The sequence below is a fragment of the Accipiter gentilis genome, chromosome 13 (genome assembly GCF_929443795.1).
Source record: "Accipiter gentilis chromosome 13, bAccGen1.1, whole genome shotgun sequence".
Lineage (NCBI taxonomy): Eukaryota > Metazoa > Chordata > Aves > Accipitriformes > Accipitridae > Astur > Astur gentilis.
In genome coordinates, this window is record NC_064892.1 from 32,569,977 (window position 1) to 32,591,964 (window position 21,988).

The 21,988-nt window shown below is 38.5% G+C and overlaps 1 protein-coding gene across 8 annotated transcripts in view; it reads left to right on the forward strand.

Annotated features, from left to right (window-relative positions):
• Positions 1-21,988, forward strand: part of FNDC3A (fibronectin type III domain containing 3A) — a 123,440-nt gene that overhangs the window by 4,291 nt on the left and 97,161 nt on the right. For 2 of the 8 annotated variants that reach the window (XM_049815938.1, XM_049815937.1), the window contains exon 2: positions 13,757-13,885. The exons of 2 other annotated variants lie outside the window; for them this stretch is intronic. In XM_049815938.1, the coding sequence (XP_049671895.1) occupies positions 13,784-13,885 (102 nt within the window). In that variant the 5' untranslated portion in view covers positions 13,757-13,783. Of the gene's footprint in view, positions 1-308; positions 5,653-13,756; positions 13,886-21,988 lie in introns of those variants that run through there. 4 more of the 8 variants (XM_049815940.1, XM_049815939.1, XM_049815941.1 and 1 more) reach the window with 4 other exon arrangements.

Sequence of the window (21,988 nt, forward strand, 5' to 3'; positions counted from 1 at the left end):
TGTTACTACTCTTCTTGGATGTACTGGTTCAGAATGCTTTTCTGTTTACAGTTGTAGCACCTAAGGAATGGAATATTCTTGCATTTTCCAAACCCTTTATTAAAGCTTTAATACCACGTTCATTGGCAGTGTCTTTGCAGCACCTCTCAAACTGAGTTAGACTGGACGTACTTTGCCCTCTTTACGTTCATGGCTCCAAATAAACTTTCACCATTTATATCTAGGCAAGCACATTTGTTGGTCTTGGTCTCACCAGACCTACCTCTGTATCTACCAGTTTCCTTAATTGAATTTATATTTTTGTCTCCCTGTAGGTTTTTGCTTTTTCAGGATGCATGGACCCTCTTCTGGTCATACGGTTCCGCAATCAAAACATCACCTAGGTTAACATTAGTACACTTTCGTTCAGTTAAGTATCTTGGGTGCCAATTACCATTCCGACAGCAGTTTGCAGAAGTTAAATAGGAGTGCTGAATGTGCCTATAGTGTACATACCCTCCCCAGCTTCCCTTCCAGAATTGTTCAAAACATTTACGACAGATTAAAAGATAGGCTGCACAACCTCTTCATTTATAGGCAATGGAAAATGTTGTACCTTATTACATATATAATTACTTTGGGCATAAATAGTTGTCAAAAATCTACAAGTTTTCAATCCCAGTTTAACTAGTAGACCTTGTTTTTATGATCCATTAGTAAGAGAGAAGTACAGTGCTTTCTAAGATGTGATAAATGTCTTCTGCTTTCCAGAAGCACTAAAACAAGTCCGTCTGCTTCCTGGCAATATACAGGCTTCTATAATACAGTGTCAAAAAAAAACTGTTTCACAACTATGAAGATTTACAAAATTGAACCAATGCACTCCATAATTTGAAAAAACTACTTCTCAAAGTCTGGGAAATTGTCTGCAGGGAAAGTGACAAGGTCCAAAAGTATTTATACTGTGACAGGTGTGGATAGATAGTAAGTTGATTCAGTAACTGGGAGTGAAAAGGAATATGTGGCGCACAAATGTTAACATTACCTTCTGTGTGACAATTCTTTTTGAATCGGTTGCATTTAAATCTGTGAAGCTCAGTTCCTCATGTCTTTTGATCTTGAATAACTTCAGGTGAGAATGAACTTAAACCTAGAACTTTACTGTTACCTGCAGTATAAAGTAAAAAACCTCTGCATTCACAAGTGTAAATACTTCCTTGTAAATGCTATTGAGTTTCCCCAATGTACAAATCCAATATCTGTGGTAAACAAGTTCTGCTTGCACAAGATCCTACAAGCATGGGCTACTGCCAAGCTGCTGTCTCATTTCCCCTCGCTAACGTAGTATACTCAATACTGTATCTTACTCCTTTGATTACAAAAGAAATCCTTCTCTAACTTCAGTTTTCAAGCTGCAGGGTTTTGTTGTTCAGAGTTTGTTCTTTTAACTGGAAGAACCGTATCTGCTAGATGACTTGACAGAAGGAAACTGAGACATGAGTGACAAAATATCAAGTGGATTAGTTTTACTTTGGGGCAGAGGAACACATTTTAGATGGTGGTAGCAAATCAAGTAGTAATAGTCTGCAAAAAGTGTGCATGTAGCTCAAAACTAATCTGTAAGCAAAAACTGAATGGATGAGAAGGTCCAACACAAAAACTTTGGTGGCTTGCAATGTCTTGGCAATGAGAGAGAACCATGACTGTAACTATTCACTATTTCAAATTATCTGTTGATAGGCTGTTAGGGGACTTTCTACAGTAAGAGTAAATATCATAAGTCACAAGAGTTGCCATGCCTCTGCAAATCCTATAGAATCTATTAAAAATGTAAATGGGGAAGACCATACTTTAAGAAAACTACTTTACCCATTTAGCCTAGTGAGAAGGTAGGTTGAAGATGTTGAAACAAGGTACTAAGAAATTAGGACTAAAAGAAGCCACGGAAGCAAGTAGTGACTGTTGACAATAATCAGTCTTAGATGCAGCTGAAATGTAATTTGTTTTAATTTCTTCAGGCTTGCTAATAACTTGACTGCCCACATATAACGATATTAGTATGTATGCACATTCTACTCGATGGCATTTCAATGGTGAGGATAAATTACCGTAATTCAAGTAATGTATCTTAAAAGTACTCCAGTACTTTTAATTATGTACATCATGGCAATACAGCTCCAAGCAGATTAATTTCTGATTTTGTGGCTTTATTTTTAACAAACTGACAACTATTCAGTGTTGCAAATTCATGTATAAAATAGGAAGCTGAGAGCACTTTTGTTCTCTTGACTTGATTGGGCAATCAAACTAGTTGGTCCCATGGTGTTTTGACTGACTTAAATTTTTCTTGGAGGATAGGGTGGAACTTGGGAGAAGGGAGTGCTGGTATAATCCGAGAAACCTGCTCTCATTTTGCTGGTCTTCCCCTTCAGTAGTTGCAGAGACTCCTCCATTGGAGAAATCTTGCATGAGTAGCATATTCAGTTTTCAAGAGTTGCATTCAGCTTGATATGCTGTTTGACTGCCCTGCTTTAATTTTTTTTAATATGGCATGCAAGTAACTGCTTCAGTACCATTGTGACTAAGTTTAATATTAGGGAAGTGAAGCACCTGCCAGGGTGACTACCTCTTGTGGTCTGTAGCTTCATGAATGCTATGCATTGACGCTGGAAGAAGCAGTTCCCCTCTGCTTATTCCTATGCTTGGCATTCATTTTAGAATTGCATAAGTGAAATGGATCAGGCAACTGTTTTATGTTAAAACTAACCAATTTTTGTAAGATTAATGTTAAACTACATCTGTCCTATGGTTTAATTTGCTGTGTTATGGACCAGTTGCAGTTGTGCAAGCGGGAACTGCTAGTATGATTTAGCAGAACTGACTTATAGCAGTTTAAAGTCTTGATACACGAACATCTTTCGAATGTGCTTGTTAGGCCTCAAAACACCTTCTTTTTTGGTGGATTTTTACTTTTGGGAAGTCGCTCCCATATGTCTGTCTTGACTTGTCATGTTCTGTGCTATTATACTGTTTCTGATGGAAGCAGAGACCTACAGGTTTTCCAGAAAGGATCAGTGATGAGAAATTTTAAAATCTGTTAAACTTATAGCCTCATCAATCCTATGTTATCTTGCATTTGGATAGCATAGTTTTCATTTTTCAGAATGAGCAGTAAAAAGCGGTTTCATAAGAGTTCTTTAAAAGCTGCTCCTTCTGCTTGAATCATGCACTCTTTGTAGCTCCAACACTGGCAGCTGTCTCTGCAATAAATTTACCTCACTGACCAGTTGCATCACATTATTAAAAATATATCCATGTTTTTAGGTTGCCTTAAAGGAATCATGAAAAATTATTTTGAAAATTTGTCCTTGCTACTCGTAGATACCGAAAAGGGGGCATCAATAACAAATGAGGAAGTAGCTTGATTCTTGGCATTGAATTTGCTTGTTTTCTCAAAAAATAAGCATGTTCTTAAAGAGAAATGCAGGCAAGAGTAATGGTTAACTGGGAGAGGCCAAGTTGTTTTTCAACCCATGTGATTTTCAGAAAATAAACTGAAGGAAATCCAGTCCTGGCAGAAGCTTAGAAGAACCTAATTTAGCTGGTATAAAAGTAAAACGCAGAGGTTTTAAGGAAGTTCTTGAGAGTAACGAGAATGTGAAACAGAACAGCCCCATAGTTTAGAGCAACATAGCATGAACAAAGTAGAATAGCATTGGAGATCTCTAAGTGGTGCAAAAAACACACTATGCAGTTCACTCCTCATTTCGAGGATGCTTCCCAAGAGTACCTAAAAGGAAGTTGTTCCTGTGAGACGCAGGCAGCCATGGTATAGCTCCCAAACAGTGTGTGGCAGTAAATGAGATTGGTGTACCTGCTAAAGACAGGTGCAATAAGTTTACAGCCAGGTGCTGACAGTTTACTCATTGATTTTAAAATGCACACTATCAAATTAGTTCTGAGTAAAATTTACAGATTAATCCTGATGTGTGATATGGTTGCACTTAACTGCTTCCTAAAAGTTACAGAACCAGTTTAGGCTCCTTTTCTTTGAAGGTGTAAGAGGGAGGGGCAAATAGTTGGACAGTACTGAATTATTCTTGAGCAACAACTTCAAGTTATATGTACTTCATCCAGATAAAGACTGCGGATATTTTTTTAATAATCTAGTAATAATAACAACATTTAAAACCAGAATGTGTTCTCCATTGCACTGGTCTTGTTATATACCGTCAAGCGTTTAACAGTCGTGCTGGACAAGATGAGGTGGTAAGTGTCCATGAACATATTGTGCCCTTCTGGATGACTAGTTTATCAGCGTCTAGTTCTTCTCTACGTAGTCTTCACCTTCAAAAGCTTGGTTTTCTACATCGGCTGCCAGTAAGAGCTTAGCCTCAAAACCCACGGGCTTATTAATACAAATGCATTAAACTTGAACAGCTGGAGTGTTTCCAATTATCTACTACTCATTCTCGTATAGGTTCTAGTACCTATGACATGAATGCATGAACTGCATTTGAAACTGCTCCTAAATCATTGCTGTTCACGGCCTGGAGTATGAAGGTAACCCAAAGAAAGTATTTATTTACTGTAATACGCTTAACTCCACCAATGCTAAGGTTTGCCATTGTGTGGCTGGGCCATTCTTGCTTTGAGAAGAGCACATAGTAACTATTGGGAGTGGGTTAGATCCAGTAACCATTTTGGCTGTTCGAGTGCCACTTGCATTTGCTCATCAATCATTATTTTCTTCATAAAAGTCTTGCATTCATTTTACAATTTACAGTGTTCGCCTTCCAGTGGTGACGTAGTATGAACAGAGAGGTATATTGCATTTCTCAGACTTCTCTGAGAATTGTGTGTAGTGACTGTCTGTGACAACACTTGAGAGCTACAGTTGAAGTATTCTCCTGTATATGGTGGAGGTTGTAGATTCTTTTTTCCTAGAGGGAGTTCCAGTGCTGATTAAAACGTTTTGCATATCTTCATTTTTAACTATTTTGATTTACAGTTTCTAGTGAAAGTCAGACTTTGACTTTGTTGATTTACTTTGCGAAACTAGACATTTTTTGTAATTTTCCTGTATTGCCTATCTGCAACTTCAGTATTATGAACAGGACTGAAGGGAATAGCCATTTTGGTTTCACTTTACTTAAAAGGAGATTGACTAGAAAATATGGTAAATATATAGAGAAAAAAATTAAAATAATTCTACTCAGTTCTGATTCTTAAAAACAAACACAAAACTCTTCAGTATGCTTCCTAATTTTAATAGCTCAGCTACAACCTTATGGATATCTGAGTAATTATATTCTAATGCATTTCTACACCAACTGCATCACTGTATCTGAGCTTTTTCCAGTAGTGCATTAAGTGACATGACTAACATCTATTGCATATGCTTTATTATTTCCTCTTCACCCTAGGGATGCATTGATGTATTTTGTTTTTAAAATTTTCCTTATTTTAGCGTATTTGTACGTCTTGGGCACCTGTATTTGTCCACACTTATCTGATGACTTCTGAACTGGATGGCTGATTTGACACAGTGGAAGGAATCACGATAGTAATTTTTACAAGTCTCAAATTGGCAGGCAGGAGATACCTTTTGAGGACTGTAGGAAATAATAAAGAATAAACTTCTCTCACAGTAGGCACTGAAGAATGGACATGGTGAGTACTTATAAATGCCTCAATCACAGGGAAAGTTTAAATAGTAGCTTGTATCTTCTTGAAGAGTCACTCAGATGTGAGGCTCTAATTAAATAAAATAGGACTTTATTACTTCAGCTGTTTGAAAGATGCTTATTTTTAAAGTGCTCCTGCTGCCTTCCTGTTGGAGAAGGCAAAATCAAATAATTTCATGCATTAGGCTTGGACGATGGTTTTTATGGTCTTTCTGGTTCTGTAAGTTCATTCCTTGGTCTTTGGCAAAACCTAGAAAGTGTTGTATCCTGTTCAGAGAAGCTTTAACTTCTTAATGGAAGTTGTCTGGACCTGAGAGTGAGCCTTGCCTGTGGTTTCTGGGGGAGTGTAGCTGCAGGAGGACCCGGGTGAAGGAGGAATGCACACCTGCTCTGCTGTACCGAGCCCACTGGGAAAACACACCTTATGGCAACCTCAAATTGGCAGCTGTAATGTTATACAGGCTGAAGCATGTATCAAACTGCACTACTGAGAAAGAAATTGTGGAGTGGCCCTGTTTTTGTCACTTCTCATTTAATAGCAATGTGTGATTTGGAAACATTTAGTACTGGTTTCACTGAGCCTGTTCGTTACGCTGTACCTTTCTGTGTTAGGCACTTTTGCCTTGTCCCCGCTTAAACTTCTGTCCTCGTGTTGTATAGAATCAAGGCCCTTGTGTGCAGTCCTCTGTAATAATGAATGTATCTGTTGGTCACCAGATTTGACTGAATTAGGATGTCAAAGAGTGTTACGTTACTGCAAGTATTGTTATAATAAGTGGGTAGGTAGAGAAGCAGCACTCTGTAAATCACAAAAACTGAGGAAAAAGCAGTGATGCAAATTTCTCTATCAGTAAGCACCAGAGAAACCACTGTGGAGAGTGGCCTTGTAAGTGCTCCAGTTGTAGAAAAAACAATTAATTGTACTTTGTATCAAACTCAATAACCAGAAGTAGTGAATCTGTAGGAAAGGAGTTGTCCTTAGTTGTGGGGGTTTTTTTGTACACAGCAATGTTACTGGCTGTGATTAAGTTTATCATAGTAGTGCCTACAACCCATCCAAAATGGAAAACATGTTTGTGCTGTGTGCTTAATATAAAAGTATAACTTTTTAATTTTTAATTATCTTCTAATGGAGCTTACCTCCTTTTCTTAGGAGAAAGGCCAGAGTATAAAGTAATTCTGTTACAGAGAGTGCTACAGCTATGTCTTCCAAAGTTTGAACCTTAAGTCTGCAAATTTGAGTTTTGATTAGCACTGTCACTGTTACTTTGAAATTCTGGACTGAGATTCTGAAAATTAATGACAGCTTTTAAGAGCTCGGGAGACAAAGTACAGTCACCTCTCCTAGGTTCTGATCTACTGAAAACCATTTAACTTTGGCATTACATGTCATATTTTGATTGACTATTACTCTGGAATTCATAGAAGAATTCAGCTCAGAAGGGGCCTTTGGAGATTGCCCTCTTCAGCCCCTTGTCAGGACCTTGCATGGTCAGGTTTTGACAGTGGTCTGCGAATTTTTTTGATCATGTGCCCCATCAGTAAAAGTTTTTTGAGCGTGCACCTCCAATTTACTTATTTTTATTTTTAAAGTCTGTGCATGTACTAAGGTATTGATATATGTTACGCACGCACTATAAAGCATACCAAAAAAACCACCTGGAAAGGATGAGATAAAGATGAAAAACACTATTTAAAAATATTTTTATATTTTAAAAATACGTTCTTCACACGCTCCAAGGGGATTGTCTTGTGCATCCCCTGGGGTGTGCACACCCCACCCTGGAGACCATTGATCTACAAGGTTGAGATTTTGCAGCCTCGGGCAATCGATGCCAGTGCTGCACCACTCTCATTGTGAAGATGTCTTTTTGGTGCAATGTCTTTTCTCCTGTGCCTCCAAGAAGAGTTTGATTTAAGGCTCTTGATAAGCATCCTTCAGGTAGTGGGATCCAGCCAGTAGGTGACCCCCTGGCTACTTTAGTGCTCTTAGCTTCTCCTTGTCTTTCATGGGCTTAAGCCCAGTAACATCCTTTGTGGCATCTCCCTTATACTGGGGAGGAGGAGGTGGCTGGGAAGAGCAAAACTGGATGTGGTATTTGAGATGTCACCTTATAAATGCTGAGTAGTGGAGAATAATGACCTCCCTCAGCCCATCAGCTGTGCTTCTCTGCTAATACAGCCCAGTATGCTGTTAGCCTTCCTTGCTATGAGGATGTGTGCTGCTGACTCATGTTGTTTTACCTTGGTGATGCAGCTGATTTAATGCTGATGTGTTTTCAGAGACTATCGTTAAGATCAGCTGCTAGTCTCTTGGAGACAGAAAAGCTGATCCTTTGCATGTGCAGAGGAAATGCACTACCTAATGATCTCAGCCTTATAACATTCCTTAACCCTTAATGAACAAGTGACTGAGTAAAAAAGCAGAGTTGTATATGTCTTTAGAACATGAGTAATGCCACAGAAACATTAAAAGGACCAAATCTGAAGCATTTAAGGATTGAGTTAAATTGTCATTACAGTTCAGAGTGGCAAACTTGCTTACTGAACTATTGAGTGGAACTCAGTCTTTGAGCCTTAATGTCATTTAGCCTTTTGCCTTGTTAGTGTAATCCATTCGTTAACGGTTCCTCAGGCATAAGCCCTGGAGTCTCTAAACGAATCTTGTCCAGTAAATTTAGATGCCTTCACTTCGCTTCAGCTTTGATAGCCTTCAGAAAAATCTTTCAAAGTCTTTTCAAATTCATATGATAAGGAAAATGAATAGCAGTTCAGTTAGGGGTAATGGGGAATAGGTAGCTTGCTACCTAAGTCTTGTACAAAGCATTAACCTACCCAACGTGGTTGAAGTCTTGGGAGACCTTGTACTTCCCTTGCATCCTAGGACAGACTCAGTGCAGATTCTGAAAGAACAGTGTCAGCTGAGTTAGCAATCTTGAATTACACTTTGAAAGTCTACTACTAGTTCAGTATATTCAGTAGCAAGACAAAAAATGAGATGGCTGTTCATGCAGCAGTTGTTGCTCTGCATGAGTCAGTACAGATTTCTAAATAACCATGCCTTTAATGTGCCACCAGTAGAAAATTACTTCTCAGCTGCTTCTGTGCTTAGCAACACTGTATTACCTATCCATCTAGTGTGTTATCTTCCTTGTCCGGTCCCTTTTAATGTGTCCACAAGAATGGTGCAGTGAGTTGGCCTTAAATCTTTAGATTTATCCCACGTGTTACTTTACCCGTTCTGAAGGCTGCTGCATGCACCCATTCATTTTCAGTGATGCAGGAAATCTGATAATAGGCTAGTGAATTGTTTGTAGTGGCTCCACAGGCTGAGCCTTACCTGTTGTCCAAATGCAAGCTGCTTTTCTTGTGTCTTTTTCAAGACGTCACAAATTCTGAGTATATTGGGAAACTAGATGGAGTTGGAAGTTGGTTACATCATCCAGAGCAGGTGTATGAGGAGTGAGGCTGAAATGATGAACGCACATGCTTTGCTTTCAGTATTTCCCATATGGAACAATATTTTCAAGAAATTGTAGTCACTTGTACTACTCTTTTGAACAGGTATCAAAAATTTTAAGCCCACAAATTGGAGACAAAGCTTGTTATGTTATTCTAGTAGAGATTTTGGTTATCTGCAGCCAGAGGCAGGGAAAATATCCTCCTTGTTGCTAAGTGAAGTACACCTATTGATATAACTGATACAGCCTTTTGGGGAGCTTGTGTTTGGCTGTCCACTTTTATTATTCTATCCTTTTCAGAATCAACCCTTCACAGGATTGAGTTCATTCTTTTTTGATTTAGAAAGAATAACTTTACCTTTATGTATTAAAACCTTTTGTTATGCCTAGCTTTTTAAGCTATTCATGCCATTTTAGTGGAGTAAAATGACTCGATCTCTTATCACTGTCATGGTTTGTTATTTCCAGACTTCCTTCTGACTTCCTTTCTTTTTTTTTTCCTCTCCTGAGAGCTGAGTTAAAAACATGTTCTGTAATGAGAAGCCAAGAACTAATACCTTCCCTTCCTATTGGAAACTCACATGCTCAACAACTCCGTATTCACTGTTAATATTCAAGGACTGTCTGTCTGGTTGTAATCCATGTAATATCTGTTCTGTGTTTTTGTTGAAGAGAGATGTTGTGTAATGCCAAATAAGGTTTAAGATTGTTTTTCCACTTCTCTTATTGGTACCTTTATCAGCAATAGCCATCACCAGAAGATTCTCATCAAGTTAATTGGATAAGCTTTTTTCCATCGATCATACTTGTCTTTTAATTCTTTACAAATAACATCCAGTGTTGACTATTCACTTTTATTTGGTTTTAGATCGCTGCTTGCTAATAGGCCTAGTTTGTCCCATTTGCCCTTTTACAATTGAGTGTTTAGTGCAAGACTTCTAGTCTTCTTCCAGACCTCTGAGACTTTCCCATGACTCAAGTTATTTGCAAGTCTTTTTCGAAGATCTAGGTAGATATCTTCTTCCAGAAGTCTTGAATGCAAGCTATCTGGGTCTGCTGATGTAAAAGCTCTGTCTGTGCCCATTTGATATCCTTGTATCAAATGTGATATAATGGCATTTATTTCCAAGATGCTTATTGAGCATTTCTGCTTATTTTGATGCCAACCTTTTCTCCATTTTATCTGACTTCTTCTGCCACACAGTACTTCTCCCTTTTCAAATTCCAATCTGTCTTTATTTGTCCTCATAGCTAAAAAGAAAAGGCAACTGCAACTGGTGGACATCCCACATCTTATGTCTGACCAGGTTACATGCACTGACTTGTCCAGATTGCTGCCTTTTGACTGCTGATAGGTAAAAGGCTTTTGAGGATACGTGTAGCATAGACCCACAATGGAGTGAAGTTTAAACCTTTAGACTTCAAGACTAGTTCAGTGGCATTGGAGAGGAATCTAATATTGTATTGTCCAGAAAGCATTGATTTATTTTTTTCCCTAGATTGATTACACAGTCTGACAGGTAGCACTTTTATTATTGTTGTAGAGAGTGTCAGGAATAACACTATACCTAGTACCTCCTGTCAGGGTTTATTGATGAGCAATGTGCTTTGGCCCCAGAATAAATCAAACAGTTGGATCCAGACGTGGAATTTAGTTGTGTCCCATTTAAGGCACTGAAGGCTGAGTGCAAAAGGTGGACTACCCACCAAAGCACTCAGGTGCCTGTGGGAACCTAACTTTTGTACAAATCAAATCATTAAAGAATGAACCTGAGACTAATGTTATGTATGTCCAGAGCTGCTCATGTCTTGGAAGGGCTGAACACGTTGTCATGACAGTTTGGGTTACGCTTAATTCTCACTGGTGTCCACTTTGATAGACATGTTTTGATTTATGCCTAATAAATGGTGATAGCACTGAGTGCATCATAACTTATGAATTCAGTCAAAAGTCATTGTGTGTGATAAAGGAGATTAGTGCTTTTTTTTATATAAGAAACTAGTCATAAGCATGGTGGCTTCCGTTAGCATGGAATAACAAGCTGGAGTCAACTTAAACCTCAGGAAATTCAAGCTAGCTTACTCGGGGGAGTCTGTTTTGTTATAGGTTGAAGTATTGGAATTACCTTTCTGTCTGTGACCCTTTAGATAGGACTAGAAGATGTTTGGACCTGTAAGATCAAGAGATGTCACAAGAACAAGCCTGGTTGTAGCTACTGAGGGAGGAGGGATGCCTTGATTCTAACCTCTGCTTCCAGGCTGTGCATTCATTTTACATTAAACAGTCATTGGATAATACTTGGGAAGCTTACCATCAAACTTGCTAGCTTGAAAGATGATCCAAGTAACTTTCATCAGCCCTCTGCCACCTGCAGAAGTGGTGGGGACTGATTGTAGCCTGGAGGATTTTTTGATGAGTGGGAAAGCTTTTAAAGTAAGGTAGGAATATAAAAGTCTGTCCTCATTGCTTGAGAGACTAATTAGTCTGGCTGAGCAGGTATAAATGATGGCATAAGTGGTAATGAATTCTTAAGTAATCACAGTTAGGTTTCAAAGTCTTTTAACCTAGAGGGATTTTTTTTCCCCCAACTTTAATTTTGCAGAGTATACCTGGAAAGTAAATGAAACCTCTAAACTAATTTTAGAATGCTTTTTTTTCCCAAGTTCATAGTTTTATAGTAGGACAACCTTCAGTATGGGAGTAGCTAAATCATACTGTATATGTATAGCTGTATGAGAGGCTTATAGTGCTTTGTTAATGCATTCTCTAGAAAATGTGGAGTCTTTGTTCTGCATGAGTCTTCTGGTACTGACAGTGCTGTACTACAGATTTCAACCCACAGCAGATGTACAACATCTGCCTTAGAGGGGCAAACAAGTAAAAGCAGTCAACTGGGTGGGATGGAGATTGTTGTAGAAAACATAGCTCCTTAAGTTAACCAAATACCATCTCCAGAATTTGGTACCAAAGTCAGTGTCATTAAACTGACTTTATCACTCCTTGAATTTTATTTGGTATCTCTTCATTAAAAGTAAGTTACATGCTATAACTAGTAGGCATCTCTGTTTATGAGCAGATAGTATATCTGTGTTAGAAGTTTAGTAGTGTTTATAGAGAGTTTCATTAGCCAGATGATAACAAGGCAAAACTTTAAAAACCTGTAATGTTACTGACTGTTGGGCTGTGTAACTTTAAAATTGTACCTACTTACTTTCACCAGGCTACTGTAAGTACTGGCTAAGAGAAGCAGTTCTGCTTCAGAAATACTATACAAGCTTATTCTCAGCTTAATCTTTGTCTGTTTGATGTTAAGCACTGTTTTCAGATACAAAATGTGATTAACTTGTGGGAACTGTGAATGTACCACTCGCCTCTAGTGAATTCTCTCCATCTGTCTTTCTGTTTTGTTAAGAAATATCAATTTCTCAATTTTCATTGATCTAATTCTTTTTTTATTTCAAAAGCTAAGTATACTGAGTTTAGCTGGGATAGACTTAAGACCAAGACACTAAACCAGTATAACTTAATGGTTTGGTTTTTGGTTTTTTTTTTTTAACAAAATGAAATACAAAATAATTTCAAAAGCAGCTTGTTAGACTTGCAATACATATTTCTAGCATGGAAAAATGGTAATCTTCAGCTTTTCTGCTCTTAATTCTTCCATCCAGTCTTTGTATAGCACTTACATGCAAAACACCATAAAACACATTACTTATGACTTGTTAGTGTAATTGAAAGGAACGCTCAGCTGAATCCTGCTTTCTGTTATGCTGTTACTTGACACTCATCAGGGTTGAAGTGGATCATTGCTTTCATGGGACTCTTGCCTGTGTGGCTTTTTTCTTGTCATCAGATTTCATGTAACTTTACAGTGTGTGCTAGCGAGGGCTTTTTTGTAGCATGGTTATGAGGTTTATAATTTTGTGTGCAGGCATTACCTCTTCTTCCCCCCACGCCCCCGAGTTTTAGCTGCTGGTAAAGCCATTAAAGAGCCACTGGTTATCAAAATGACACAGCTTTACTTCTGGATGCAATACATTTAAAAGTAAAAAAAAAGTCAGGTTGTGCAGAAGATACTTTTTTTTTTATTCATTTGTGTCTCACTTAATCATTTCTCTAGTAACTAGTTGTTCCTAAAATAAGTGTCTTTTTCACTATAATAGTAGAAAAAAGTGGGTTGGTGATTAAAAAAAGAACAAAAGAAACAGTGTCCCTGTTTGTAGATCTCAGTTTTTTACCGGTTTTCATAAAAACAAGAACACTATATATGTAAGTTCTAAGGCAACTGCTTCCCCCCCCGTAGGCATTTTTGTCAGCAGTGCCAGTCGAACTTAGGCAAAATCTTGGTTTGTAATCGAAGTTAAAAGATTCAGGTTTGTTAGCTCCAAGGCTGTGATGTATCTTCTCCTAAGGTTCAGCCGCTAGAGGGGGTCTAAACCACCCTCTGTATAAATAAGGCTTATACTAGCTGGCAAAATGCATCTTCAAGTTTACATGACTGCTGGAATGTTGTGGAAACATACTTTCCAGAGGTGTCTAATAACTTTTTTTAAGTGAGGCTGTTTTTTAAGGGCAATTATTTAGAAATATTTATATAGTTTAACCATTTGAGTAACTTTTCTTTGCAGGTGATCTTGTGAATTAGTGTACCATCAATGATGGCAGAACATCCACCGTTACTGGATACCACTTCGATTATAAGTAGTGAAATCCCTCTTCTAACTTCCCCTATTGTTAGTGGGGATGGAGCACAACAGGTAAGGAAACTTCAGTATCTTTTTTTTTTTTTCTTCCAACAGCATCATTGACATATTGACGCTGTAAAAGATAGTAATCCTTCATTTGGAATATTTTTGTGCAGCTTTGGTCATGCATATGTTTTGGAGATTGAGGCGAAGGTAGAACTAACTGGTGCAGAGAAAAGATTTGTAAGAAGTATGAAGCAGAAAACCTGTCTTGTGAAAGAACATCTTCATAGAAGGATGGGACCAAACAGCTGCCAAATTGTCTAGCCATGCTTGAGTCTTAATTTGGAAGCTATATATTTACATTACCACATGACCTTGTTAAGGTTAATAAACCTTCCCCTGTGGTAGAGCTTACTGGCTCAAGCACATGTGCTAACAACTCTGTGGCTTCTAGACTGACACTTGCTTTCATTTGGGTATCTCGAATGGTGAGATTTGCTTTTGTATGTTAGCGTCTGCCTGGACACTTCTTCAATTTTCTTTTTTTTAAACCAGCCAAGGTGATAGAAAAACTTATGATCGTGGCTTCAGAACACTTGAGAAAGGTCAGCTGCAGTGAGAAAAAAGTGTTGGCAAAAACATACATACTCCATATCTTTAACCTAGGATGAATATTTTAACACCCAGATAAGCAGAGTTCTGGACCAGCTTCCAATGGGAGAAAAGGTGTGAAAAATGAAGTGCTTTGAAGTATCTGAATACATTGAGAGATCACTGCCTGTGATAGCAAGAGACTGAACTTGATGGTCTAGGGAAGTCCCTTACAGTCTGCTGTTCCCATGTTTGAACTTTATGCAGAAGAAAATAATTATTTATCATAAAGAGAAATTAATTTGTAGGGTAAAAACACAGACAAGAGCTCCAATATGAGACTGGAGAATGGATTGCAACAGTTCATGTGATAAGGTTTGGGCTGCAGCGAGATGTTCACAGTATAGGGGAAGCTTAAATAAAGAAAGCTGATAAATCTTTTTTAATAAATATGTGGACAAAACATTCTGGAAAAAAGGAAGAAACACTATCCAAACATGCTTTCTCTTCACATTCTTCTTTCAAACACTGGTGTTTAGAAGTAGTAATCAATCTGTAACATGCAAGAGGAGAACTGTTACTGTGTCCTTACCTGTTCTGCCTTGAAATTCTAAAGTCTTACAAACAACAAAGAATAAAGCATGCCTATGCAAAGTTAAACGTACCACCAGCATTTCTTTTCTTTACCTAATTATGAATATCCTTTCTTTTTACTACTGTTGTGTAAAAATTCTTATAGGTGTATCACAGAACCCTTGAGATTGGAAGGGACCTCTGGAGATAATGCAGTCGACCTTTCCCCCAATCAAAGCAAGGCCAACTAGAGCAAGTCACCCAGGACCATGTCCTGTTGGCTTTTGTGTATCTCCCAGGATAAGGGACTCCACAGCCTCTTTGGCAGTCTGTTCCCCAGTATTCAACACGCCCTCACAGTCCTACATTTTAGCAGGACTCCTGTATTTCAGTTTGTGCCCATGGCCTTTTGTCCTTTCACTGGGTACTGCTGAGAAGAGTCTGGCTCAGTTTTGTTTATTCCCCCCCACCTTCAGGTATTTAGGCACACTGGTAAAAAGATCTCCCCTGGTACATCTGTTCTCCAGGCTGAACAGTCCCAGCTCTCAGCCTTCTCTCACAAGTCAGATGCTCCAGTCCCTTCCTAATCTTTGTGGCCCTTTGCTGGACTCTCCAGTATGTCCATGTTCTTGTACTGGGGAGCCCAGGACTGGACCCTGAACTCCAGATGTCTCACCAATGCTGAGTAGGTGGAAGGATCGCCTCCCTTGACCTGCTGGCAATGCTCTTCCTAATGCAACCCAGGGTGCTGTTGGCCTTTTTTGATTTGAGGGTGCCTTGCTGACTCGCATTCAGCTTGTCCACCATTCATTTTCTGAAAAGCTACTTCCCAGCCAGTCAGCCCCCAATGTGTACTGGTGCATGGGATTATTGTTCTTCAGGTACAGGACTTCACATTTCCCTGTGTTGAACTTCATGCGGTTCCTGCTGGCCCATGTCTTCTGTTTGTCAGAGTCCCTCTGGATGGAAGTGCAGCCATCTAGTGCATCAACCACACTTCCCAGCTTTGTATCACTTGCAAACTTGTTGATGGTGCACTCTGTCCCATCAGGTCTTTAAAGAAGATAGTAACCATTATCTGTCCCAGTATCAACCACTGAGGTAGACAACTGATGAATGGCCTCCTGCTGGACTTTACACTGCTGATCACAACCCTTTGAGACTGGCAGTTCAGCCAGTTTTCAGTCCACCTCAGTGCCTATATCCAGTCTGTACTTCATCGTTTTCTGTGTGAGGACGTTATGCAAGACAGTGTCAAAAGCCTTGGTAAAGTCATGATAAACAGTATCTACTGCTATCCCCTCATTCACCAAGCTAGTAATTCCATTGTAGAAGGCTGTCCAGGTTTGTCAGGTGTGACTATTCCCTTTGTGAATCTGTACTGACTACTCCCAATCACCTTTTTATCTTAAGTGTGTTTGGAAGTGGCTTCTAGAAAGATTTGCCAGCTCATCTTCCCAGAGCTGAAGGTGATGTTGACTGACGTGTAGTTCCCTGGATCTTCTTCCTTGCCCTTTTTTGAAGATTGCAGTGACATTTGCTTTCTTCCAGTCCTTGGGAACCTCCCCTAATCACTATGACCTTTCAAAGATAGTTGAGCCTGAGTTACTTGTTTTGCCTTCCCCAAAAACAAGACTATCAACCTGTGCTGTCAAGCTTACTCTGTAATGGTGCAAAATTTTGAGCCAGATATGATCTTAATTGTTCTTTTGGGGATACTCTTTCATTAAAATGTTGTCCCTTTTCCTTATGCCAAGCAAGATTAAAACTGGAAAACAAGTAAAGAATTTCTTCAAAGAAATGAATTGGGGGGGAGGGGGGGCTTATTTAATCTTAAGGAAAAAGCTTCATACATGCTGTTGGTGTCCTTTTTTTATTTAAAAAAAACAACAACACAAAAAACAAACAAAAAAAAAACCCCAGCTCATTAAGAATACTGTCTAAAGTGGAACTGGTAGTGGTAGTGTTTATTTTTAAAAAAGGAAAAAAGTGAATACTCAGAAAGCATTGGGCAGATTCTCAGTCATCAATAAAGTCAGTTTCTTTGTTAATTTCTTCATAGCTAGCACTTACACCACAATGTTGTCTAGTGTTCTGTGTTCCACAATGTCTAGTGAAAGTTGTGACTTTCGTTTTTCTGTCCTTTGCATGTGATACATGACTCATGAAGAATCTGCAAATGCATTTGTTCAGTGGCAGGAAACTTTACTGGAAACCCTTTTTGCATCTGGTCATTTAAAAGCCACCGCTAAATAGAAAATACTTTGTATATCTGAAATATGGAAAATGCAGAATTGCAGGTACTGCTTACTCTGTCTAGGTTGCCCAATTAAGACTTAGGCCACAGAAGGGTCAGGCAGGCTATTATTTATTTATAAGGGTCTTAAAATTGTTATGTTTGTTTTATATGGTACACTTATTGCACACTTCAAGTGAAGTGTGATATATTCAAGTACAAAACATTGTAATTCGGAGCCTTTTTTTCTTATTTTTTTGAAAAATATTTTAACCTGAACAGTAGTTCATTGTATTCCTTTTTTTTTCTTGTACCTTTGAAGCTACAAGAAGTGTGGAGACTTTTGCCTTGATTTTTCTGCTCATTTTTCTGAAAGTCTCCTATTTGCTTAGCTACAGTACACACATTCTGTAGGGTTTACTTCCTTAAAATATGAAAACTACTTCTTCAGTTTCTTTCATAATAGTGTTGTGATGTTGGATTGCATTATCTATAACATAATCTGTAGTGTTTACAGAACTTGTGTTCCCACAATCAAAACTCAGAGCTGTTCTGTCTGTGTAAATAAATGTATATGTTCTTCTGTTTGCTTAGTGTAGGCTGGACTGTAGCTGTCCTAATTAGTTTTAGTCAGTCCTGACTGAAAAGCTATTGAAAACCTAGTAGAAAATTCTTTATTTAAATATTTTGTTTATATGTCAGTATTTCCTATGTTAGACTAGTTAACTGTATCCTAAACTTGCACGTTGTTGTTCAGCCGTAAAACGTGAGGATTTTTTTAAATCAGTTCCTCCCTCCTTGCTTCTTACCAGGATTAACTATTGTAATTACTGTGACTTATGTTGTATATACTGCATAACTGAGTTACCAAATGAATATAGACCAATTGGTACTTTCCTGGAACAGTTCCTATCTTCCAAGATAATCTATTTCAAATACTTGAAGTTCTGCTAGCAGTTTAAATGTGAAATAGCAGTGCAAATATTTGAACATGTTAAGATGAAAGGTCATATGCTTCAAATAGTGGAAGTGCCTGGTCAGGTTAAAGCTGTAGCTTTCCACCATGTTTTAAAACAAAACAATCCACAAAGTTAGAGGAATGTGCGTGTTCAGGCAGAAAACATGGGGAGCTTAAACTGTGTGGATGTTGCTACTCAGTGCTGCTGTGGGAGACTGCCTCATTCCCACAGAACAAGGGACTGCTCTTAGTTTCATAGGACAAAACTGGTGCAAAGGAAAAGCAAAGGGCAAGCCTGTTAGCTCTTCCCTCTGTATTGAGCGCAGAAGTACTGCTTTTGCATCGTCTCATCACCATATTCAACGTGAGCAGGTAATGTACTACTTGCATCTTGGTGGTGAGTAAGGCTGTGGATGAAGTATGGAGAAGACCCATGGGAGTTGACAGAAACCAAGTGACACTGAGAAAAAACGGTATGAGGACAGAAGCGCTTGAGGGTTTTTCATGTAAGGGTAACTACTGAGGTAGGGCTTTACTGATTATTGCTGAGGCTGTACAGGAAGGATGTGCTTGATTACGTGAGTCCCAATTTGGTGGGAGGAGGTAAATTTCATGATTGAGAGGAAAATGAGGAGGCAAGAGTTCAAACTACTTTCTTTAACAGACTTTGTTTTCCTGATATTAAACTGATGTTAAATTGTTTTGGAAACTTTCTACAGCACCCAGTGCTACTTCAAGACAAATCAGTAAATTGCTGACACAAATTTGCAGCAGCCCTGGAGTTCTGGACCCTCTCCACGCCTTCCCACTAAAGCTAACAGTTGAAAACTGAGACATCCCTATATAACCTTGGTGTAATTTATTACCAAAAAGGTAGATAGTCCCTGCAAAGTAGCCCAGTCGATACCTATTAACGGTTTCCTTTTCTTTGGGGAATGGGACACATAGTGTTTGACCTTCAAGTCAGCTTTATTTCTCAGCAACTTAGAATGATAAAGTACTACTAGCTTGGGAAGCTGGTTGCTTATCCTCCAAACTTTATTCGGAAATTTAGATGCTTAGTGAGTTTTCAGAGAATCCCACTCTGTGTGTGTGTATATATATATATATATACACAGTGTGTGAGTTTAAGTGCAAATTCTCTGAACTGAAATAGATGTTTGGCATCAAATCTACAAGTTAGTATTTCCAAAACCAATTTCTTCCTTAAATATTTAAACCTCTGATCTTAAAGTTGTTATTATTAAACTGTTATCATAGGAGGAAGTCTTCAGTCAGCAGAGTAATAGATGGCTATAAAAACAAATAAAATAATTCCGAGAATCCCCTTTTTTGGCCTTCAGGTTGTTTACATATGTGAAGTTGCAGCAGAAATATAATGGTGAAAATGTAAACTAAATTACTAAATGCTTTTCCCCAGTTTTAGTTCTGATGCTTCTGTTTCTGAAGAGCATATGGTACATTATCAAGTTCCAGCTTGCTTTGTTTTTGCCTTGCTGCTGAAAATCAAGCCTAGAACTGCATATGTTTCATGGTCTTTGCCTCTACAAGAAAAATAATACCCGTGTTAAAAGTTGTTCGACAGCATACATTGTTATAACTGTTCTCACTGCTTTCCATACTGTGCTGTTTTCCTTTCTTTTATGTGTTTTGATTTCATAGAGTACAGAGTACATGCGTGGCTGCTTCCATCTTCTTTTTGGTTGGGTTGGTTTTTTTGGTTTTGTTTGGTTTATTTTTTTGTACTTCCCTTTTGGCTCTATTGAATTAGCAGATACATCTAATTTTTCCTGTTGGAGATTCATTAAAGTTTTAGTTGACAATTATTATTCTATCCTTCAGTGACTCCATAGCATTGAAGCGCACCAGAACTGTGTTCACTGGAACCATTGGAACTCTTCTGTATGTAATGCTACAGCGCCAGCTTACAGAAGCTGATTATCAAGATGTATTTTTTCCAGGATTGATTAGTACTTTGTATTTTCCAGTGATGGTTGCTACATATAATTAAGCTTATAGGGGAAATTCCATATACAAAAAAATCTTATCCGTAAAAGTTTTTAACTGGTTGATGGCTATAATTTTTAAAAAACACCACCACAAAAAAAAATACAAGGATTTGAGTTTTGATGCCTCAAGGTTATTGGATCCTTTCTGTATCTGAGTTAACCATGTTTTTTGTTCAGCAAGAGTGAGGTTTTGTCTTAGTTAAGGGTAGATTTTTTTGGGGGGGCCTTAGAAAGAAGAATTTTCTCTTATGTAGTTAAACTGTATCTTTGATTGCAGATGTATTGTAAACTTGCCTTAAATTTCCTAGAAGAAGCCATCGTCCTCAGCAGAAAGTGAGGATTCAGAATTCTTTGGTGTATAGTTAAATATGAATACTATACTGCTTTTGGTTAGCAGAAAGCAACATCAGATTTGTTGCATAATTTATATTAACATTCAGCTATTTATTTGAATATTTGCTGTCTGATAATAAATGTAGAAACAAGAGTGAAGGCTGTCTAGTTCATAGCCTTTCCTACTTGTACCCAGTATGAAAATTCATGGAATGAAGTACCCTCATAAAACTTCTCTGAGTAATCCTTCTTTCTCTCTAAAATGTCTGTTTTCATTTACATGATATGAATCCTAGATTAATTTTGGTCTCTGATACAGTAGATTCCTCCCAAGATACTTGAGGCAAGATTTCCCCTGTTGAATGAACCTCTTCAGAAACTGATGTTTGGGAGAATTGGATGACATGTGAAAATCAGACTTAAAGTCAGTTAGTCACTGTAGGTTGCTAATATAGTCAACGGGGAGAAATAAGCACATCCAGAAGATGATCTCTCATGTTTTAGGAAGGTGACTAAGGATCTGTACTTGGTTGGGTTTTTTCCCTCTTTTCCAATGAGGTAAGAAGGTGCAAGTTGCCTGGAGCTATAAGCATCGAGGTGGTTCTTCTCTGCAGTCTGTTGCAAGTGGGGGCCCAGTTCCTCTATCTGCGTGCTTCTCTATCAGTAGGGTTTGGAAGGGTACAGTTATGTCCAAGCAGTGTCCTGGACTCAGGCATGTTCCTTGGTCCCCTTATCTCCCCTTCTCTGTGCCATGGGACACTTAATGCCTAGTAAGCCAGGACCTGAATGCCGGAGTCCAAGACCTACGAAGTCACCCTTATTGCTTACATACGTTTCCTCAGAAGGCAGCCTTTGTAATCTCTCTGTAAGTTGTGACAAAACCATAACTGCTTTGCAAAGTCATATTTTTAACTACAGAAACTCCACTCTTAAAATATGTGAGAATTACACACTTTGTGAACAAGTAATCTGAAATGCATCCCCTGCTAGTTGAAGCCTGTTTGTTTTTTTTCTCTGGGAAGCATTTCTTTACCAAGAGGGTGGCCAAACACTGGAACAGGCTTACTGGAGAGGTGGTTGATGCCCTAAGCCTGTCGGTGTTTAACAGACATTTGGACAATGCCCTTAACGACATGCTTTAAGTTTTGGTCAGCCCTCAATTGCTCAGGCAGTTGGACTAGATCATCATTAGGTCCCTTCCAACTGAAATAGTCTGTTCTATTCCCTGGTGATAGGTTTCTCTATTTATTAACTGGGCAAAGTCCACCTAACCCTCTGTGTGTTACAGAATTATACACTTTATAGGGCAGCCAGAATTACATTCTCCAAGAAGAGATAGACCCAGGTTTACACACCATAGTAAAAATGGCCCTTGGCTCTGATTTTTCTCTTTCTTTTTGAAGTAGAGGAGAAAATACATGGGAAGGGATTAGGGTTGTAGAGACATTTCCCACCAAGCCCTTGGTCCAGTA